Genomic DNA, 23906 nt, shown 5'->3' on the forward strand with positions numbered 1-23906 from the left:
CTGCTTTAGATTATGTCTTTTATTTTAAATTCTATTATTACAGATTTTATTTTAACTTTAAATTGGTTGATTTTTTGTTTATTTTGAACCACAAGGGAATGTGATGTTGCTTTGCAGAGTGTCAATTTTGACGATTTCAATTGTTACATCATTTATTTCTAATGTGGTAAGTTTTATTCAAGTTTTTTGTAAAAAAATATTATCACACTATCCTGTGTGTAACCCAGCCTGAGAGACTTGTACTCCCCTTGAGAATGACATTCATGGTGAACCACTTTCTCAGGTTTTAACGCAAACATATTCTTCTTATTCTTCTTGGTCTTCCCTTTCCAAATTCTTTACCCTGAAAAATGAGTTGCACCAAGCCATATAACAAGCCAAGATATACTAATTTGCGCTCTTTAATTTTTTAAGAATCCCACATTCCTTGCTCAATCTACACGTAGGAACTCAACATTAGTCAAACGCAGCCCCGGATTAAGAATCTTGAGGCCCCTAGGCAACCAAAGCTATGAGGCCCCTTAAGAAACCTCCGCCTTCTCACTCCAACCCTGCATCTCCGAGCTATATTCCATAGATTATATTAGTGGACATTTTGTAGAAATTATAGAGAACAAAATTTGAGTTTTTGTTTCAACAAAGATTTGACTTCATTTTTATTTTTGTATGAAAAAATGGATAGGTAATGTTTAGGTCTTAGGTAAATCCTACATTTTACTGCAAGAATCATGAAACCGTGGCCTTGTAAGAGCGTAGGCGTAAAATTTTGACCCAATGCTTTTTAAATGCATTCATTTTTTCGAATCCTGATAAAATTGATAAGTATTTTTGAAAACTTTAAACGCAGAATGAAGGATTATATTATTACCGAGGGCCAAAAGTCCCTGAAAACTTCTCTAATGTTTATTTTAGTCAGTTACAGGGGTGAAAAAAAAAAGAGAAAATTGAGTGTGATTTATAATTTCAAATATCTCATTCAAACGAAACTTTTATTCTAAGGGACTTTCGGCCCTCAGTAATAATGTAATCTTTCATTCTGCGTTTAAATTTTTCAAAAATATTTATTAGATTTTTTAGGATTCTAAAAAATGAATGCATTTAAAAAACATAAGCCCGAAATTTTGTGCCTACGCCCTTAAGCTTTTATCTTTAAAAAATAAGGGATCTAAAAGGTTAAATAAGGTAACACGATTTAATAGCTTTAATATTTTTGCACGTTGCACACACACGACCGCCGATCAGCAGTCGGTGTGTGTGCAATATCCCTTTTGTTCTGTAGGGCTTCTTTATCTGAGTCAATACTTTTCAAGTGACTTGCTAGTGAAAATGTCAACAAAAAAACCACGGATTCAGGCGGTTTTTCGAAAATAACTCAAAAAATAAATATTTTACCGAATTAAATATTATCGAAAAATTATCGAAATAATATTCTTAGCAAAAATGTATCTCATAAAAATAAAAAAAAAATGGTGTACCTATTCATGAAGTCTATCAACATAATAAAAGGAAAGTTGTAGCTCATGAAAAATTGTTCTTATTCGTTCAATTTCAAATCGGATATTTCAACGTGAAATAACCAACAAACGAAGCACTTTTCGGGGAAAACTCATCGGAACTTCGAACATCGCAAGCTTCTAGCATCCAAACTAAGCGAGTTACGCTCAAAATAAAATTGTCCCCTTTTTTGTTAAAAAAAAAACGTGAAAATCTCCCCCCAAGTTCGATCGGTTAAAAGTTCTTATCTTTGAGAAAAATTGGTTTTATAGTAATAAAAGTTTTTTTTATTTCAGAAAATTGCCTTTTTTTTTTCAAAATAACATAAAAAGTATTAGCAAGTTCATGGCCCTCCCGAAAATCGGTCTTGGATCCGCTCTTGAGTATTAGTAATACGAAAAATCTTAAACAGTAAAGAAATGTAGGTTTTGCTTTTATAAATATTTTTTTTTCACATTGAAATATTCTATTTGGAATTTGACTCATAAGAACAATTTTTCATGAGCTACAAATTTGCATTTACTTGGTCGATAGACTTCATTTTTGTATAAGCTAAAGTTTTGCTACTTAGGAATACTTACTTTTTGAGATATTTGCGAAAAACCGCCTGAAAACGTGTTTTTTGTTGAATAATGTTGAACATTTTCACTAGTAAATAACTCGAGAAGTATTGACTGGATCAGGATCACTTCGGTGATGACATTGAAAGTTACACTGTATCGCCGTATTTCACGTTTATTTAATGGGCTATAACACATGTAAGTTTTTGCTACACAATCATGTCACGTTTAGAAATTTTTTAAAGGGGGCCCATTTCCAATTCTGCGGGGGGCCCCGACGGATTTTGTTACGCCACTGAACAACAATAATCTTGAGTTTTAGTACATACATACAATAGAATCATAAAGCTTCAGAATGTAGGTGAGAAATATGCATACTGAAGTAAATTTCTTATGGTTGATATAACCTTGCACTATATTGTACTTATTCTACTTATATTGCTTAAAGATTTACCAGGTATTTACCTGAAATGTTTCCAACTAAAAATATTTTAGAAGGTATTATTCAAATTAGATACGACGCCGAAGGGTAGGAACATATTGTTTAGATTATATTGTCAGTTGGGTAGAGATAAAAATTTGTCAATTTTTTATATTTTAAAATTTTATAGTTTTCGTTTTGAGCCCTGCGAGGCCCCCTTTGGGGCCGAGGCCCCTAGGCAACTGCCTACTTTGCCTATTGGTTAATCCGGCACTGGTCAAACGATTCACCCACGAAATTCTTAAGATGCGTCAGTAACACCACATCTCTAAAACCTCAAGCTTTCTTGAAGAATTTTCCCTTCAGAAAGTAAATTTTCCCTTTTAAAAAATGTACTCCGTATCTTCTTTAAGTACCATCTCCGCGATGGAGGTCGGCAATCATCTTAGCTATTCGGTCTTTAGAGACAGCTGCTCTGAAAAGTTTATTTGATGTACATGATATTCTACGTCTCCCTATGTTTCTTTTTCCTTGAATCTTTCCCTGCATAATCAATTGGAAAAAGTTGTATCTTGTGTAATACCGTTTATTGATGTATTGGGGGGGGGGGCATATTAATATTTCAATCAACGGTAATAGTTGTATCCATGTGTAATAATCATCATCATCAGCCCATAGTCGTCCACTGCTGAACATAGGCCTCCTCGAAAAACTTACATTCAGATCTATCCTGCGCTGCTGCAATCTAGTTGGTACAAATCCTCTTTATGTCGTCAGTCCATCTTGTGGGTGGTCTTCCCGGGTTTCTTCTATCCGCTCTCGGTCTCCATTCCAAGATTTTTTTGGTCCACCTATCATCTCTCATTCTGGCGACGTGTCCTGCCCACTTCCATTTAATTTTGGCTATGTGTTTTATTATGTCTTCTACACCACTTCTTCTACGAATTTCTTCGTTTCTTACCCTATCTCTTAACGTTATGCCCAACAATGATCTTTCCATTTTACGTTGCGTCACTTGTAGTTTTCGTGCAGATGTCCTTGTTAGGGTAAGTGTGTCTGCGCCATATGTAAGAACAGGCAGGACACATTGATTAAAGGCTCTTCTTTTTAAGCTGATAGGTATATCACCTTTAAAAATATCACGTAGTCTTCCATATGCTGCCCATCCCAGAGTTATTCTTCTTAGCAGCTCAGCAGTTTGATTGTCTCTGCTAATTTTTCCCGTATGTCCAAGGTATATGTAGCTGTCAACAACTTCAATTTCGACGTCTTCTACCTAAAGTATGGCTCGGAACTAAATGCGTCATCATTTTGGTCTTTTGGTAATTAATATTTAGATCTACTTTACGTACTGCATCGCGGAGTTCACTCAACATATAATTGGCAGGTTTTAGGTCATCTTAAATCAGAACAACATCATCTGCGAATCGTAGATGACTAAGCATCTCACCATCGATATTTATTCCTTTATTTTCCCATTCCAGTGATTTCGAAGCATGTTCAAGTACAGTAATGAACAACCGGTAGGACCGTGCAGATTGGTAGGACCGTGCAGATTTATAGTTGTTGTAGCATTTCTGTATATATTTTCTATAATATTGGTGTACCTATGATCAATTCGACACTCTTCCAATGCCTTAAGTAGTGCGGGTAGTTCGATAGTATCAAACGCTTTATGGAAGTCTATAAACGTTAGAACTAGAGGTCTATTGTATTCAATTGATTTATCAATCAAGACTTTGATGCAATGTAGGTGGTCATTTGTACCGTAGTTGGGGCGAAAACCAGCTTGTTCTTTTGGTTGGTACTGCTCAAATTTTGAGCTATGTGTAATATGTCCGAGATATTCTAATTTTCTTGTTTTGATTGTATTAAGACTTCTATTTTTCTTTATCCATCTCAGAAGTCAGAATTCAGAACTTCTTTGTTTGTGAAGTGTTCTGTCCACGATATTTTCAGAATTCTTCTATATACCCACAACTCGAATGATTCTAGTTTTTTTATTGATGCCGCATTCAAGCTCCAAGTCTCCATTCTATAAAACAAAGTCGATAAAACGTAGCACCTAGTATAAAACACCAAGTTAATTTGCTTTAGCCTCTTCTATTCTGATTTTGATTTCCTTGAACTAATCATTTGTGGAGTTAATCATTGTTCAAAGATATGCATATTGGTCTACTCGTTCGACGTTGGTTGTCTATGAAAAAATTCTCGTTATTTCTTTGAGTTGTCAATATTCTCATAAATTTTGTCTTCTTGACGTTCATTGATAGACCGTATTCTTGTCCATACTCCGCTTTTCTGGTCACCAGCCTTTGAAGATCTTTAATATTTTCTGGCCAGATGAATATCTTATATGAATAACAGTGTCATCCGCATATCTAATGTTGTTAATGGGAACTCAGTTTTCCTTTATTCCAGCTGTTTCAAACTCAAGAGTTTTTTATATTATTAGACTTTATTTTACATTATTTCATGCTCTGTCTTATGCAGTCTCTATTTGATTTTTATTTTTTTACAGGATCTGAAAGGGTCAGGATACATTTTTAATAATGAATTTGCACGATTAATTGATGGTAATACCTCCTGGTTAAAACTGACATATTTCACCTTTGGTCCGTATAATCGTACAGTAAAAACAGCAAACGTTGAATTAGAACTCTTTATGGACGTAACCAAAGAAAATGATGTAATGGTAATAAAACATACGAATTCTATTTACAGAATAATCTGCCTTAAACCCATACATAAATTCTAAAATTAGTCGGTTTTATATTTTCAATTTTACCAATATGTCATATTGATATCCTTTATTTTTTATTTTCAAGGCGCATTTAAGTTTTTTCATTTTTAAAAATAATGAATATAAGAAGACACCAATCAGTTTTCCAAAAAAAGTTTGTGATGTTCTGGGAACCAGATATTTCGATCTACCAAACATAACAAAGAACTCAACTTTTAAAGCTTGCCCGGTACTAAAGGTAAGTAGATCATAAAGGTGAGATAATACATATATAATTATTTTTGAAAAATTTGCTATCATTTATTATTTGTTGAGTTGTTGCATTGCAACACTCTGTAGTCCATTTAGGAATGCTTGTATACTTACTATACTAATTTGTTTACCAAAACTATTGCATGTACGCCAAATGCAATAGTACTTTCGTTATATTTTTGATATCGAACTTTCAGCCGACTTCGAAAAACCTTCTTTAGACGCTGCTGGCCATATACCTATTGTTTCTAAAACTTGAACCAAAGAGGTATAACTGGGTGTATCCTATTCCTGGAGAAGAAATTCCAAGATGATTGCTGCCTGTCCTTTAAGAAGCCGTGCCATTTCTTTCTCAGTCCAGCCATTTCTTTCTTGCTCCTGCCATTTGCTCTAGCTTTTCCATGAAGTTTTCCATGATGTTTGACTATCGAATGTGGGTTGTTCTAAAATTTGTTGCGGCTCGAAACAGTTCCGTTGAGGTTTTCTTAAACCACGTTCACAAATTCCACAGCCATAATATTCTCCTTCTACCAGGTCCACGCTTACCTTTGACTTTACCTTGCAATATGGACAGCAGCAGGGAGTAACGGTGCTGATTTCTCATAACGTGTCCCAGATACTGTAATTTTATATGTTTAATGGTAAACACAATCTTCGGTTCCTTCTTCCTTCTTCCTAGGACTTCCTTGTTCGTGATCTTTGCATGATATTCTCAGCATTCGACATTAGTTACTAAAACAATATTGTATACGGAAGCAATATTAGATATAGAAGCTTGGGTACCGGTTTTTCTTTCTATTTTTCTATCTAAATTATATTTGAAGTCGTTTTGTTGTTGTCCTATTTTATTTTCTAAACAGTTTTCTTATTTGTGTAATTTGTGTTTTAAATCGATTTTTTATTGGTCAGTTGTTCTTCTAATTTGTCTATTCTACAACTAATTGGACTTACCTCTAACAAGTTTTCGAGAATTTGAGATAAACAATGATTTCTACTTCTACATTTTTACGCCTCTCTCCCTCTTCTTATCTACGCTTCTTCTTCACCTCTTGCTCCTCTTGCCTAAGCCTCTCCTTTGACTCTTTCTTTCCTTGTCTACGCGTCTTCTTCACCTTTTCCTCTTCTGGCCCACGCTTCTTATTTGCTTCTTCCATTTTAGAAACAATGCAAGGGTCCGCACGTATCTATTTCTTTACGAAATTCCAGTGAACTGGGTTAGCTGTATACCGTATTCGCTGTGTGCAAGTACTTGGAGGGGATACGAGAAACGATCGTGAGCAAGTAGTGGATAAATATTGCAACTTTCTTAACATATGTCTTAAATAATTCATTTTGTTAATTGAAATTTTCACATTGACGTTTATTTCATACCTACTGTCATTGAAGAAAATGGGATTTCGCAAGTGATGTGTTATAAATTGTAAAAATTATATGTTGCTCCATAATATTTATATGATATGCAATTATTAAAGTGAATTTAATTAATGGTATTTTGCTTGTAACACAATGTTTACATTTTAATAACATAACCTCAATCTTACTTTTTCTTCTTATTCTTTTTTGGACTGTGGCCTTGACAATTATCCAGTAACCAGGACTAATATACTTGGCCAATAGAATTAAAAGTGCTAAACATGTTGCTGAGCTATGAAACCAGGTGTCGCTCTTCCAAACTGCACGGTCCCAATACTTAAAAGGAACTTTAACATTGAAGTAAAATATCCTGTTGTAAATTGGTATATTTTAATTAATTAATTTTAAAAATGCAGATGGATTAGATTAATGTTCAGAACGTTTTCGGACTTATCAGTTTATCTTCAGTGAACTTTGAAGTATGTACTTGATAAATAGCCTCACAACCAAATAGGTTGGAACCAAATATGTAAGATTTAAAGTATTTGTTATATTTTAAAAAGTATTAAATTAGCTGTAAATAGCCGTTGAAAACGGATAACTTTCCAGGAATATAAAGTCCCTACTTTAAAATGGACGACCCTATCGGAATTAAACGTTCTGAACATTAATGTAGGTAATCCATAGTTAATAGTATATTGTTCAACGAGCATGTAATGATAGCTATTACTCACGATGATGAGGCGAGTGTCGTAAATTCATTAGAGTATATTTATATTTATATTTATAGAAGTATTTTGTATTTTGACAACGGCACCCGATTTGGGCGTCGAAACGTTAATAAAAATCATTTTTTAATAATATTGTGGCCTATTTCCCCTTATAAATAGTTAAAACTATACTTTTTCTACGACTTTTTTTTATTTTAATTAGTAAAAAATATAATTATCAACTACTCAAGATTCAAATTATAATAATTTACAAAAATACCTAAATGCTGTTTACCCCTAGTACGTGGCTGAATAATTGGTTGCCTACTTTTACCAAATTCTTATTTATTGTAAAAATACAACAAGAAATAGTCAATCCAAGTTCTATTCGTTTCCGAAAAATTATATGCATAAATTTGCACCTACTGTCAATGAATCTAATAAATAGGAAATTGCCATTATCGGCGGACTTGTTTCATTCATAAAGTTTTATGTATAATTTACATTTAACTATACGGGTGAGGCAAATAAAGGGCCTATTAGAAATATCTCGAGAACTAAAGGCAACAGAATCATGAAAATTGGAATAAAGGGGTTTTGAAGGATGATCTATTAAGTGAAAATATTTTCATCTCTTTGCAACTTCCGGTTATACCGGAAGTTGCTTATAACTTCGTTTTTTTTAAATGGGACACCCTATATATTTTTACATTTTTGGATTCTCTTCGATGTCTTCTTTCTTAAAATATGAGGTTTTGTAATATTATACAGGGTATTTCAAAAGTTAATTACGTTTTTTTATTAATTTCGTAGCAAAATTAACACCCTGTAAAATTGTAGTAGTTTGACATCTAAAACTCTACTTACGTTCAGATGATTTTCATTATACTCTACTATTGTTGAGAATCATTAGTATAGCTAAATTTTTAATTTTAGTATACAGGGTTGGTCGAAACTCAGAATGAGTATTTTCTGAGTTTTCTTAAATGGAACACCCTGTATTTTAGTATTGTAATGAAATGATATTTTATGGTACTTTTTTATTTCTTAAGCATTCCCTATACCTAACTGCTTTAATTTGTGCTTAATTGTTAATCGCACCAACAATCTTAACTACGTAGGTATTTTGATAGCTAAACCATTATTGGTAATTTTAGGGACCAGTCTGGATTAATATGTATATATTTCTGAAAAATTATTTGGGATTGAGTATTTTCACGGCCAACCTAATAAAATTTTACGTATTTTTTGGTGCAATTAATGTTTAGCTTGAATCACCAATAACTCACAAATTAAAGCAGTTAGGTATAGGGAATGCTTAAGAAATAAAAAAGTACCATAAAATATCATTTCATCACAATACTAAAATACAGGGTGTTCCATTTAAGAAAACTCAGAAAATACTCTTTCCGAGTTTCGACCAACCCTGTATACTAAAATTAAAAATTTAGCTATACTAATGATTCTTAACAATAGTAGAGTATATTAAAAATCATTTGAACGTAAGTAGAGTTTTAGATGTCAAACTATTACAATTCTACAGGGTGTTAATTTTGCTACGAAATTAATAAAAAAACGTAATTATATTTTGAAATACCCTGTATAATATTATAAAACCTCATATTTTAAGAAAGAAGACATCGAAGAGAATCCAAAAATGTAAAAATATACAGGGTGTCCCATTTAAAAAAACGAAGTTATATTCCGGTATAACCGGAAGTTGCAAAGAGATGAAAATATTTTCATTTAATAGATCATCCTTCAAAACCCCTTTATTCCAATTTTCATGATTCTGTTGGCTTTAGTTCTCGAGATATTTCTAATAGGCCAGTTATCTGCCTCACCCTATATATAATATAATAATATAACTATATACTATGTTAACATATTTATCACAATACAACTTAAAAAATAAACACAATATTAGTTATAAATTCCAATTAACACAAACAAAATACGCTAATGTCACTGTCACTAAAATAAATGATACCTAAACGTCAAAATTTTTAGTAAACAAGATATAAACGTAAAAAATATACGGACATTGTTACAGTTAAAATTCCTTTAAAAATTTTTTGAAGTTAATTATTGATATAAAGTACAATAATTATTGTATTAAATAAACAAATTTAAGTACTTTTATTTGCAGTTTACGATTCATATAAAGTGGCATGCACCACTTGAACCTAACTTCAGCCCGTGAGTAATGACCCGTGAGTAACTTCAGCCCGTGAGTAATGAATTATTACTCACGGGCTAAAGTAATGGGTGCTATTATCTATTAAAAAATAGCAAATAATGAGCATGTTATTAAACGGTCGTAGAAAAAATATTTTACATTACAACAAGAGTTTTTACTTCGTTATTAATGTTTTTCTAAATAAAAAAAAGAATAGAACATCCTTCAATGTTGGCATCCAAGCCATTTTTTCACATTGATGTTGTTCTGAAGCTATTCCCTTGTGGCATTTTTATGATTAATTATTTATATGGGAAATAAGCCACAATTAAAATGAAAAAAATAATTTTATTAACGTTTCGACGCCCAAATCGGGTGCCGTTGTCAAAATACAAAATATTACTAAAATAAACTAAAGTGTTGTTGCTAAGCAAAAAAATTCTTCTAATAATTTATTTAATCTCACTCATTTATATTGGCAATTCAGACATATATTATACATTTTAAAGTAGAAGACTTTAAAATGATATTGCCAATATTTATGAGTTGCGTTCCTGGGACGACTTACTGAAAGATAGTTCATTCGATTACATGAAATTAACCCCAACTCAAGAATATCCGTCATAAAAAATTATAGCATGTGATATGTCTTTAAAAAGACAACCAAATGCAACGACAGTAAAATTCTCGCGTTAGAGACTTCATAGTAAATCACAAGGGAAAACCAGGAAAAACCCTGTGATACTATCCCGACATCGTAAGTATTTGGTCTTACATTAATTTACTCTCAAAAAATAATACCAAATTCTGACTTGTAACATGTTTAAATTATAAATAATATTAATAATACTAGATATATAAGTAATACTAAAATATAAAATATGTACTAGCTCGATATTATTGACTTATTAATCTTGGTATTTTCTTTCTATTGACTTCCTCTTTCAGTATGGGTAACCACATCCTACTGCATTCTACCGAGGAATTTGCGATACAATTGGTTTCATTTAGCATAATTAGAGCCGCTTCTTTGATTTTTCTCTTTTTACTATCTGATTCTTTCAGGACTATACTTGAATCTCTCCACTGAACTCTATGTTCATTATCCCATGCGTGTTGACATATTTGAGATCTCTCAAATTCTCTATTTTTAATATAAGATTGATGTTCACTTATTCTAACGTCTAATGGTCTTGATGTCTCACCTAAATAAAATTGTTCGCATTCACAAGGTATTTTATAAATGCAATTTTTTGTTCTTTCTTGATCATTGTTAGGTTTAGTTTTAGATAGAATAGATCTCAATGTGTTTGTTGTTTTGAATGTTGTTGAAATGTTGAATTTATTTCCTATTGTTTTAAGTTTCTCGGATAGTCCTTTTATATATGGTATTGATATTTTCCTCGTATTATTTCTGGTGAATGTTGTAGGATCCCGTTCTAAGTTGTTCTGTTCCATTCGATCCAATCTTGACAATTCCTTATTTATAAACGATAAAGGATAATCATTTTTTAATAAAACAGATGTTAACAATTGTTTTTCTGCTAAAAAGGAATTTTCGTTAGAAATATTATATGATAGAGCCAAAATTATATGATATATAAAAATTATATGATAGAGCCAAAATTACTTGTTCTAACGAAAATTCCTTTTTAGCAGAAAAACAATTGTTAACATCTGTTTTATTAAAAAATGATTATCCTTTATCGTTTATAAATAAGGAATTGTCAAGATTGGATCGAATGGAACAGAACAACTTAGAACGGGATCCTACAACATTCACCAGAAATAATACGAGGAAAATATCAATACCATATATAAAAGGACTATCCGAGAAACTTAAAACAATAGGAAATAAATTCAACATTTCAACAACATTCAAAACAACAAACACATTGAGATCTATTCTATCTAAAACTAAACCTAACAATGATCAAGAAAGAACAAAAAATTGCATTTATAAAATACCTTGTGAATGCGAACAATTTTATTTAGGTGAGACATCAAGACCATTAGACGTTAGAATAAGTGAACATCAATCTTATATTAAAAATAGAGAATTTGAGAGATCTCAAATATGTCAACACGCATGGGATAATGAACATAGAGTTCAGTGGAGAGATTCAAGTATAGTCCTGAAAGAATCAGATAGTAAAAAGAGAAAAATCAAAGAAGCAGCTCTAATTATGCTAAATGAAACCAATTGTATCGCAAATTCCTCGGTAGAATGCAGTAGGATGTGGTTACCCATACTGAAAGAGGAAGTCAATAGAAAGAAAATACCAAGATTAATAAGTCAATAATATCGAGCTAGTACATATTTTATATTTTAGTATTACTTATATATCTAGTATTATTAATATTATTTATAATTTAAACATGTTACAAGTCAGAATTTGGTATTATTTTTTGAGAGTAAATTAATGTAAGACCAAATACTTACGATGTCGGGATAGTATCACAGGGTTTTTCCTGGTTTTCCCTTGTGATTTACTATGAAGTCTCTAACGCGAGAATTTTACTGTCGTTGCATTTGGTTGTCTTTTTAAAGACATATCACATGCTATAATTTTTTATGACGGATATTCTTGAGTTGGGGTTAATTTCATGTAATCGAATGAACTATCTTTCAGTAAGTCGTCCCAGGAACGCAACTCATAAATATTGGCAATATCATTTTAAAGTCTTCTACTTTAAAATGTATAATATATGTCTGAATTGCCAATATAAATGAGTGAGATTAAATAAATTATTAGAAGAATTTTTTTTGCTTAGCAACAACACTTTAGTTTATTTTAGTAATATTTTGTATTTTGACAACGGCACCCGATTTGGGCGTCGAAACGTTAATAAAATTATTTTTTTCATTTTAATTGTGGCTTATTTCCCATATAAATAATTAATCATTTTTTCACACACACACACATCCTTCAATGTTGCCTTTACCAAACACTTGTTATGTACTACTACTAGTCTCTCTTCAAATTGAGAATCTGTGTTTTATAAACTTGTCTATTTATTTTTAGGGCCACCAATATGCGTATGATATAATGTTAACATCTAATGGATGGCCTAAATTCTTGCCAGAAGGACGATTTTTAGTAGAATTAGATTACGTGTATAAAGACGAGCATATTGCCAAAATTGAGTGGTTTCTAGAAATTATTGCTGTTTAGCTATTTTAGTTTTTTTCTGACTTTGATGACAATAAAGAAGTAAAATAATGCGATGTATACTATTTCTTTTTAGATAGACCTTGTCCTTTTGGAAAAAAACTATAGTAGATAACGATAACGTAAAGCAAAAAAATAATGTGTACGTACTTTGTAAGCACGTAGGAAGTACACTTCTATTATATGATTTCAACGAAATAAAATATTTTAAATAGTTTATTTTTATTTTATTTAAATACTAAACTAATTTTAATACTTACCACTTTCCAAAAATCCAAAGAGCAGAATGCAGAATAGCCGAAGTACTTCGTCAGTTACATTCTGAAATTCTTACAGCTACTATATCATTGCAAAGGATATTATATAGCAACTATTTTTGATATTTTCACCATTCTCAAGCGAAATTATAGATATTGTGCATTTTTAGAAAACTTAATAATAATCAACTATTCTAAATGAGAACTAGGCCAGAATTTTACTAAAAAAATGATTTTATTAACGTTTCGACGCCCACATCGGATGTCATTGTCAAAATACAATTATTGTCAAAAAGTTGACATCCGATGTGGACGTCGAAACGTTAATAAAATCATTTTATAGTTAAATTGTGGTTTGTTTCCCATTTAGAATAGTTGATTACAAAAATGACACAAGGCAATTAGTCTAGTAAAATAAAATTACACTACATGTAAATCAAAATGTAAATTCGTACAGGTTGAAACAAATTTTATATCAAAGTTTAGGTGGGTACAAAAGATATTTTCAAGAAAGTATCCAAATCATACAAGGGGATCATTGTTTAAATAATTAAAAAGTGGTCATTTTTGCAAAAAGAAACCTTTTTTAACTTCTGAGGTCATTCAATTAATAATGAAGGTTATAGGATTGTTTTCTGCAAAGTTGAAGAGTAAATCGTTCACATAAGACTTACTAAATTAAATTTGGCCCCCTATTTATTTAAATAATTATACATAAGTCTTTAAAAACAAATTTGCAAAAAAATATTTTTAGAGTTTTAAGTAAGCACTATAAAATATCTTATTTTATAGGAGAAGTTGCGCTATATTATCCGTATTAATTAAAAAAAATTTGGTCCCAAATTATTTTATATTTTTTGAGATATTCAATTTGTTTATTAAATGTTACTCTATTTTTAATTGCAAAAACGCGGTTGTTGCCAAAGAAATACTCACCTGTATTAAATCTTATTATTTTTGTTTTTATTTATATTTTCGATAAATGTATTGATAAATTCAAATTTCAATTAAACTTCCCCCTAAAATGGCATTTGAAAATTATTCAAATTTGTTTATAATTTGTTTTTTTAATAACGTCGCGGGGATTAAATATTTTGAAATGCCGTTTCGATAATTGGGTTCCTTGGAATTTTTCACTAATTAACGAATTTTTTGTCTTTTTTTCCTTTTCTATTTTTTTCTTGGAGTTATATTACGACGGGCTCTTTTAGGGTTAAGTTTCATTAAGAATGTCGAATCTCTAAGTTGTAGATTCTAGACCTAAAAATATTAAGATTGGTCTAAAATCACTTAAATAAAATGTGGCTACTTGCTGAGTTACAGGGTGTTTTATTTAAAAATTTAAAAATTATTTTTACCAAGTACTTTCAAACTATTTGACATATCCTTATCATACTTGGCAGAAAGTGTGGGTACTATACAGTCTACTAAATTGTGATAAATAAAAGTTTCTAGCTACTACCAGAGGCGTACGACAGGGGATAGTTAATGGTTGACCCTTCCCAAATTCTACGCCACTGAGGGAATTACTATTTTAGCGAAATTTTTAGATTCTTCAATACTTTCTATGTAAATAATATACTCTTTACTGGTAACGATTAAGTCATTAGTTTTCGAGATATTGGACGTTAAAAATGAAACGGCATAGTTATTTTGATTCATTCATTCATTCATTTTAAACTTCCAATATCTCTCAAACTGATGACTTTATCGATACCAATAAAGTTATTTGCATACAAAGTATTGGAGAATCGAAAAATTTCGCTAAAATAGTAATTCACTCAGTGGCGTAGAATTTGGGAAGGGTCAATCATTCACTATACCCTGTCGTACGCCTCTGGCACTAGCTAGAAACGTTTATTAATCACAATTTAGTAGGGTGTATAATATCCACACTTTCTGTCAAGTATGATAAGGATACGTCAAATAGTTTTAAAGTACTTGGTAACAATAATTGTTAAATTTTTAAATAAAACACCCTGTAACTCAGTAAGTAGCCACATTTTATTTAAGAGATTTTAGTTAAATCTTAATATTTTTAGGTCTAGAATCTACAACTCAGAGATTCGACATTCTTAATAAAATTTAACCCTAAAAGGGCCCGTTGTAATATAATCAAAAGAAAAAAAAAAAAAAAAAAAAAAGGAAAAAAAGACAAAAAGTTCGTTAATTAGTGAAAAATTCCCAGGAACCAATTATCGAAACGGCATTTCAAAATATGTAATACCCGCGACGTTATTAAAAAAACAAATTATAAACAAATTTGAATAATTTTCAAATGCCATTTTAGGGGGAAGTTTAATTGAAATTTGAATTTATCAATACATTTATCGCAAATATAAATAAAAACAAAAATAATAAGATTTAATACAGGTGAATATTTCTTTGGCAACAACCGCGTTTTTGCAATTGTAGTAACATTTAATAAATAAATTCAATATCTCAAAAAATATTAAATATTTTTTGACCAATTTTTTTTGCTTAATTCTGGTAACATAGCCCAACTTATTCTGTAAAATAAGATATTTTATAGTGCTTATTTAAAACGCTAAAAATAATTTTTTGCAAATTAGTTTTTAAAGTTTTATATACAATTATTTAAATAAATATGGGGTCAAATTTAATTTAGTAAGTCTTATGTGAAATATTTACCCTTCAACTTGGCAGAAAAAAATCCCATAGACCTTCATTAATAAGTTTTTTCCTCATTTACATTTTACATTTAATTACCTCAGCAGTTAAAAAAGTATTTTTTTTGCAAAAATGACCCCTTTTTAATTCTTTAAACAATGATCCCCTTGTATGATTTGGATACTTTCTTGAAAATATCTTTTGTACCCACTTAAACTTTGATATAAAATTTATTTTAACCTGTACAAATTTACATTTTGACTTTTTTTATTTTATTAGGCTAAATAGCTTTAGACCAACTTATTAATAGTTTTACAAATTATCAAAAATAACTTTACAATCTCTTATTTTAAATAATTTTCTATACTTTTTCAGAGAAATTATCTCACTTTTCTTTCAAAAATTGTCAAGAATGCCACGAAAAAGGCTTTTTCTTGCTAATTTCTCTGGTCTACAAAGGGCAGCGTGCATTTAAGTATGTATCATTAATTAAAAAAGAACGGAAAAAGGAAAATACTCTGTTCTCTTAATAGAACTCCATCGGTGATAAGATTCAATTTATTTGTTAGAAATTACTTTCTGAAGTGCCACTAAAAAGTTTTCCTTCTTGGGAAGTTTCCGTGTCTTTACGACAGCAGTCTCGTCACCTGTTTTTGTTCCTTTTATCTTCAGAGGGGGTGAAGTTACTCAGGTATTGTGATAAAACAATGGGGGGATTATGAAAATGAAGATCTTTGAGGGTTATATTTAGGTTTAGGCTTATTATAATATTTTATGCTGGTTGTAATTAGATAGGTATAGGTATACAAAAGGAAAATGTGTCAAACGTTAAACAAGTAATTGTGATAAAATAGTAAGTTATAAGTTATGATATAAGTGTTAAAAGTACAATTTTAAGTTAGTCCAGAAAGCCACTGCGCATCCGCTAGGAAAAATATTCTAATTCGGATTTTTTACAAAATCTTACTCAAAAAGGACTCCTTTTAACAAATTTGTATGTTGCCAGGACCAAAAGGTGGTCAAAAATTTTTTAAACGTTTTTTTTTTCCTAAAATTATTTTTTTGCATGGAAAAAAGTTTTTTTAAGTTTTTTGGATCATTCCAAATAGAAAAGGTCTTTAGTGACTTTTTTTTTAAAAACGATAGTTTTTGACATATAAGCGATTAAAAATTGAAAAATTGCGAAATCGGCCATTTTTAACCCTCAAAAACTATGTGAAAAACTGAAAATTTGAATGTTGCCAAGGTAGGTAGATATTGTTTAAACATCGATTGATGAAATCCCGAAGAGTTTTTTGCAATTCAATATTCAAAACTCCTTTGTTTTTTAATTGCTAATCAAGCGTGCGCGACACTATTTTCCACCGACAGTATGGTGCAAATGAAAGGAATAAATTCGTTATTTCGTAAACCGGCGACTTTAAGGAAAAATCCCGAAATAGGTCGATTTTTATTTTTAAGTTGTGATATTGTGGCATATATATACTAGTGACTTCATCCATCTGGGCGTGATGACGTAATCGATGATATTTTTAAATGAGAATAGGGATCGTGTGCTAGCTCATTTGAAAGGTTCTTCAATTCTCTATTAAGTAATATAAACATTTACATAATTATTTATACAGGGTGTCCAAAAATTTTTTATTAAATTAAATTATTTGACAAAAAAAGAAGTAGAAGGACACCCTGTATAAATAATTATGTAAATGTTTACATTACTGAATAGAGAATTGAAGAACCTTTCAAATGAGCTACCACACGACCCCTATTCTTATTTAAAAAAATCATAGACTACGTCATCACGCCCAGATGGACGACGTCACTAGTATACCATATATGCCACAATATCATAACTTAAAAATAAAAATCGACCTGTTTCGGGATTTTTCCTTAAAATCGCCGGTTTACGAAATAACGAATTTATTCCTTTCATTTGCACCATACTGTCGGTGGAAAATAGTGCCGCGCACGCTTGATTAGCAATTAAAAAACAAAGGAGTTTTAAATATTGTATTGCAAAAAACTCTTCGGGATTTTATCAATCGATGTTTAAAGAATATGTACCTACCTTGGTAACATTCAAATTTTCAGTTTTTCACATAGTTTTTGAGGGTTAAAAATAACCGATTTCGCAATTTTTCAATTTTTAATCGCTTATATGTCAAAAACTATCATTTTTAGAGAAAAGTCACTAAAGACCTTTTCTGTTTGGAATGATCCAAAAAACCTAAAAAAACTTTTTTCCATGCCAAAAAAATAATTTTAGGAAAAAAACAAAAAAAAAACGTTTAAAAAATTTTTGACCATCTTTTGGTCCTGGCAACATGCAAATTTGTTAAAAGGAGTCCTTTTTGAGTAAGATTTTGCAAAAAATCCGAATTAGAATATTTTTCCTAGCGGATGCGCAGTGGCTTTCTGGACTAAGTGTAATGGCTTGATTACACGTAACGAGTACAGTGGCGAGATACAGTGGCTGTGGGTGAAAAAACGTGATATAATTCAGGAATTTTTGAAACCTATCAGGTGTTGTAAAGGGCGATGCCAGGAATAACTTCTACTAAAATGTAACCAAAAATATTGTGTGCTTTTTTTTATTGCGATTTTCATTTGTTAAATTTGCAATTTTTAATGATTTTTAATTTTGCAGCTTAGGATATTGATTTTAGAGAAAAACTTTTTAATAAAAAGTTGTAGTAAATTACTAAACCTACAATTTGAGGTATGGTATGTTTAATTTTGTTAATTGGTTATTGCAAAACAGCTTGCGAAAGGTCCAAAATGGCCGTTTTTTACAATTGCACTATTTATTGTACAAATAATTTTTTTTATTTTTTAAAGCTTTAAAATGAAGATCTTTCAATTCCAAACATAAAAAAAATTGTAAAGCCAGATTAACGAATTTGTTGCTTAGATATTATAAATTGTTTATCCCAAGAGGTAAAATGTCGAAGGCCATAACTTTTTGAAAAAAATCGTAGAGAGTTGGTGAAACATCCAATCTCCTTCTAAAGAGTTATATTTTTATATTCTGATGTAAATAAATGCGTAAAACATTTTTAAACCTCTAATTTTTGGGTTTGAAAATAAGGGGGCAAAATTCGTTATAAACATTTAGAGGTGAAGCGGCCCTGTACATCCTATGAGTTTTTAACTTACAGATTATTGTTGCTGAAGATGAAAAAAGATTTATAAAAAAATAAAAAAATTCTACGACCAACTGGAGCCGAGATAATTTTTGGGTTTGAAAATAAGGGGGCAAATTTCGTTATAAACATTTAGATCTGAAGCGGCCCTGTACATCCTATGAGTTTCTAACTTACAGATTATTGTTGCTGAAGACGAAACGAAGATTTATAAAAAAATAAAAATTTTCTACAACCAACTGAAGCCGAGATAATTGTTTTTTTTTCTTAAATCGTAGTGCCTTTAATCGCTCGGAAAATTTTTACGTAACTTGTATTAAATTTTGACAGAAAACATATTAATAATATTACCATTATAATATACAGTCTATTTACCACTGTATTTGTTTTTCTTGATAAACTTTTATATGTGAAATCCAAAACGAATAGTCACTACAAGAAGAAAAAGTTTTATATTGTATATTATAGTAAGAAGTAACATTATTATTATTATATTTATATAACAATGAAAAAATTAAAAATATAGTTATATATTTCATATATATGTATCATTTTTGTAATATCTATTATTTCTTCCGAAATGAAATTTCACATATAAAAGATTATCAATAAAAACAAATACATTGGTAAATAGACTGTATATTATAATGGTAATATTATTAAATTGTTTTCTGACCAAATTTAATACAAGTTACGTAAAAATTTTCCGAGCGCGCGGATTTGAAGCGAGCCGGGCGATTTGCAAAATTCGGCCGCTCGCAAATGCACCGATTTTAAAAATAATTTTTAATAATTAAATGTAATTATATTTTATAATAATTTTTATTTTAAGATAATATAAGTCTTTCTTTAGTCAATGACTGTAAAATAATTTCTTAGTTAGAAAATCTTCTCTCGGCTTCAGTGGGTTGTAGAAAATTTTTATTTTTTTATAAATCTTCGTTTTGTCTTCAGCAACAATAATCTGTAAGTTAGAAACTCATAGGATGTACAGGGCCGCTGTACAATAAATATATTATACACGGCTCACTAAAATAATTAGTTACGCCCCTGTACTACTGATTACTTAAAATTCAAGTAGTATTTATGTAACCTTTCTGGAAACTCCAGGTTATTGTTGAGACTCGCATTTGAACCCCTCGCCGGGGCAGATCGTCAAAAGCTTCCTAACGAGAATCATCTCTAATCTATCGACGCTCCCGCTATTCGTAAAAAGGCCGCATTTTACCGGCTTTTTTTTGCTATCGTTTTATACCGCTCAGATAATTCAATCTGCTCAGTATTATCGACGATGATTTATTTAGCGTATTAGTGAGTGCCTTACAAATGAACCAAATGGATTATGGAATTCAATCAGAGCTCTGATGTGACACGTCATCAAGGAATAAAACTGTAAGTACTCTACATGTATGTGAACATAACTTATTAGTCGTGATACTGTATGCATTTTGAACCATATACCTCTCGTAGCAAATATTCTTTGTGCCATTTATGCAGATAATACTTTAAATTACATATGAAAAATCGTTATCTACTCTTAACCAGCTTACCTATGGGAATATACTCTATAACCGTACAATAAGTATAGGTTACTATTGTTAAGGATACTTTACGTATTGCCTAAACATTTCTGTTCCATCGAGCCGTATCATATTAATTATTTATTAATTAAATCCTCAAGGTCCTTCGTATTTGCATATTTTGATAATCTCTATTCTGAGAATAACGGTTTTTCATTTATAGTGTCTTTCTGTTGCATTTGGAAATTTCCAAGCCACGCCGCCCCGGCACAAAAATAAAATATTCCTCTCTTTCTGCACTCAAATTCTCAGTATTTAACCCAGCACGTCTCTACAATAGCTGGTAGGTTGTTAAGCCCGGTCTACACGTGCAATTTCAGAAACTACTTGCTTTGTTCAAATAAAGGAGTCGTTTTGTTTGTATGAAAAAATATTTGCATATATTACATTATTTTATTTTCGTAAATATATTTTTCTGTTTATAGTATACAAAAAGTGTACTCATTTCTTGGCTGATAGTACGGGTGTTATAATTTTAACATTGTTTGTTCAACCTTTTGATTTAAATTAAATTTATAATTTTGAATCCGATTAAGCCTGGTTCACAGGTTACAAAAATTATTAAAAATAATTTTGTTTTCTTGCATAAATTGTAAGTTTTTGCTACATTTAGCTTCGCTTAAGCTCATTTTACACTTCTAGAAAACTATAGAAAATAAATAATTGTTTTTTCCTTCAATTTAATTAATTTAAATACTTGTTAAGGGTGTCTCACACTTGCTGAAAAATACCCATTTTGGAAAATTGCATATATTTTGAAATTTTATAGTTTTGCATTTCATATACTAATCTGCGCTCATACAGGGTGATACTATTAAGCCAATCTCACACTATTAAACGTGTAATATATAATATATTGTACATATTCTCTCATTTTCGCATCGATTTATAGGTTTAGACATTTGCAAATAATCTATCTAATCTCACATTCTCGCAACATGGCTGACCGATCAAAATATAACCGACAGAGGCTCACCGCAAAACTTGATATAACCAAGTTGGCTGATTCGGTTCCCACAACTCTTAATTCTCTAAACAAATATAAAATTCGTGAAATAATTTCACAACTCAAACATTCTTACGGACTTTTCCGCGATGCTCAAAATGTGCTGGAGACGATCCCCGAGGAACCTACCCCCTCTACTGATTCCTCTGTGGTTTTTGATAAATATTTGGATACAATTTCTCTATTGGAAGAAAGGTTAGAGGTCATTGAAAGTTCTAATGTGACTGCTACCCCCTCCCTCCAATTTGACCCTAATTCTTCTCTAACCTCACAGTCTATGGCTAGGCAACGAACAGTAAACCTCCCTCGTATTCAGTTAAAACCATTTAGTGGCTTAGTTACTGAATACAATTCATTCATTGAGACCTTTGATACAATAATAGGATCTGATACTACATTAAGTGATCTGGAAAAACTCATTTACCTCAAAAGTTTTCTAACTTCCGAGCCTTTGACGCTTCTCGAGCATATCCCACTCACAGGTGACAATTACAAAATAGCCCGGGATAACCTGACACAAAGGTACGCCAACTCTAAATCGCTTATCAAAACTCTCATCTCTCAAATTCTTGATGCGCCTCCTATTTCTGGAAACGCAAATCACTCACAATTAAGAAATTTTCATACGGTCATGTCAAATAATTTCAAGGCCCTATTGAACTTGAATAGGCCCCCTTCAGATCTCTTGCATTTACTTCTCATACATATCGCTACTCAGAAACTCGACGCACCTACCATTAGGGCTCTTGAGTTCCAATCCGGTGGTAGCCAAGCTACCCCTGATTTTGTCCATTTTCTAGGGGAAATCGAGACACGCGTTGTTCATCTTGAGAATATTCAATCTCAATCAAAACCAAAATCGACTACTACTTCCAGACACTCTTTACACCTAGCCTCAGACACTTCTACCAGTAACCTTTCGCCTCGCTTAGGTCCTAAGAAATGTTCCTATTGCAACGACTCTCACTCGATCTACTCTTGTCCTCAGTTCAAGCAGTTGAATTCTAAAGAACGTTTTAGTTTTGTCAAACAAAATAAATTTTGTATTAATTGTCTTGGGTCTCACATGCTCGATCAGTGTAAATCCAAATTCTCTTGCATAGTTTGTAAATCTCGTCATCACACGTTGCTCCATTTCGACAAAACGGGTCATAGTAACCCTTCCGCGGCTGTTGGCCAACACAACTCAAATAATCATAATAAAACCGCTATCTCAAATAACTCCCATACACAGGGTAATTCACAACAGGGGCCCTCACATGTTAGAGCTCCTGAAACGGAAGTTAATCTTCAAAATTCGACTCCACATTCAATGGCTCTATCTGCAGCCTCGCTTGATAATCATTTGGTGTTATTAAGCACACTCCAGGTCTATCTTGTCGCTCCTAGCGGCAAGAGGGTCTTCGCAAAGGCACTTTTAGACTCGGCCTCACAGGTTTCATTTATTAGTGCTGACCTCGTAAAGGAACTGTCACTCACCACTAGAGATGGAAAATTACGGATCAATGGAATTAACTCCACCTCATCCTCGTCTCAATCTATTGTAGATACAACAATTTTCGCTGTCGCTAACGACGTTCCTTTTGACATCTCGTGCTCTGTACTCCCAAAGATAACAAATCCGCTTCCTCAAATTTCTATTTCGGCGAGCAAACTAAACATACCCTCAGAGATACCATTAGGTGATCCGATGTTCCATGTAACATCCCCAATTGGTATCCTGCTCGGTGCAGACCTGTATAACGATATCATTCAACCTGAAATAATTCGTTTGGGAAAAGGTCTTCCCGTTCTTCAACGCACTCTACTCGGGTACACGATATCAGGGTCAGTTCCAGACTTTGCTCTTAAGTCGAAAAATACTAAAAAGGCTTTGGAATTTTATTCAAACTCTCTCGTTACTTGTTGTTCTCATAACACTCCTTCCGCCGTAAATGAGCCGGTAGTGTCCAACGAGGAACTATCCGATCATTTACAAAAATTCTGGGAGCTGGAAGAAGCCGCTCCTCAGAACACCGATCTCATTAATGATCACCCCGCTGAAATTAATTTTGTAAAACATGTTAATGTTCTCCCCAATGGACGATATGAGTCCACACTCAATCTCAAACTCCCTATCGAAGATATAGACATGGGAAATTCGTTTCTCTCGGCAAAAAGACGTTTTCTCAGTCTCGAGAAACGTTTTCAACTCAACCCTGATTTATTGGAAAAATATCAGGACATTATATCGGAATATCTCAATAACGGACAAATAATTCAAGTGCCGTTAAAAATGCTAAATGACTCAGGTAAACCTAATTACTTTCTCCCTCACTTTCCCGTTTTCAAATCCAACTCTACTACTTCCACTCGTATAGTTTTCGATCCAAACAATAAATCGTCTACGGGAATCTCCCTCAGT

The 23906-nt window shown here is 31.6% G+C and overlaps 1 protein-coding gene across 1 annotated transcript; it reads left to right on the top strand.

Moving 5' to 3' along the window:
• Nucleotides 1–76: 76 nt before the first annotated feature.
• Nucleotides 77–13102, top strand: LOC126884730 (uncharacterized). Its single transcript, XM_050650860.1, has 4 exons — nt 77–166; nt 4997–5170; nt 5304–5456; nt 12739–13102. The coding sequence occupies exons 1-4, from the start codon at nt 104–106 to the stop codon at nt 12886–12888; spliced, it is 540 nt and encodes a 179-aa protein (XP_050506817.1). The 5' UTR covers nt 77–103; the 3' UTR covers nt 12889–13102.
• Nucleotides 13103–23906: the final 10804 nt, after the last annotated feature.

This window comes from Diabrotica virgifera, chromosome 5 (assembly GCF_917563875.1).
Source record: "Diabrotica virgifera virgifera chromosome 5, PGI_DIABVI_V3a".
Lineage (NCBI taxonomy): Eukaryota > Metazoa > Arthropoda > Insecta > Coleoptera > Chrysomelidae > Diabrotica > Diabrotica virgifera.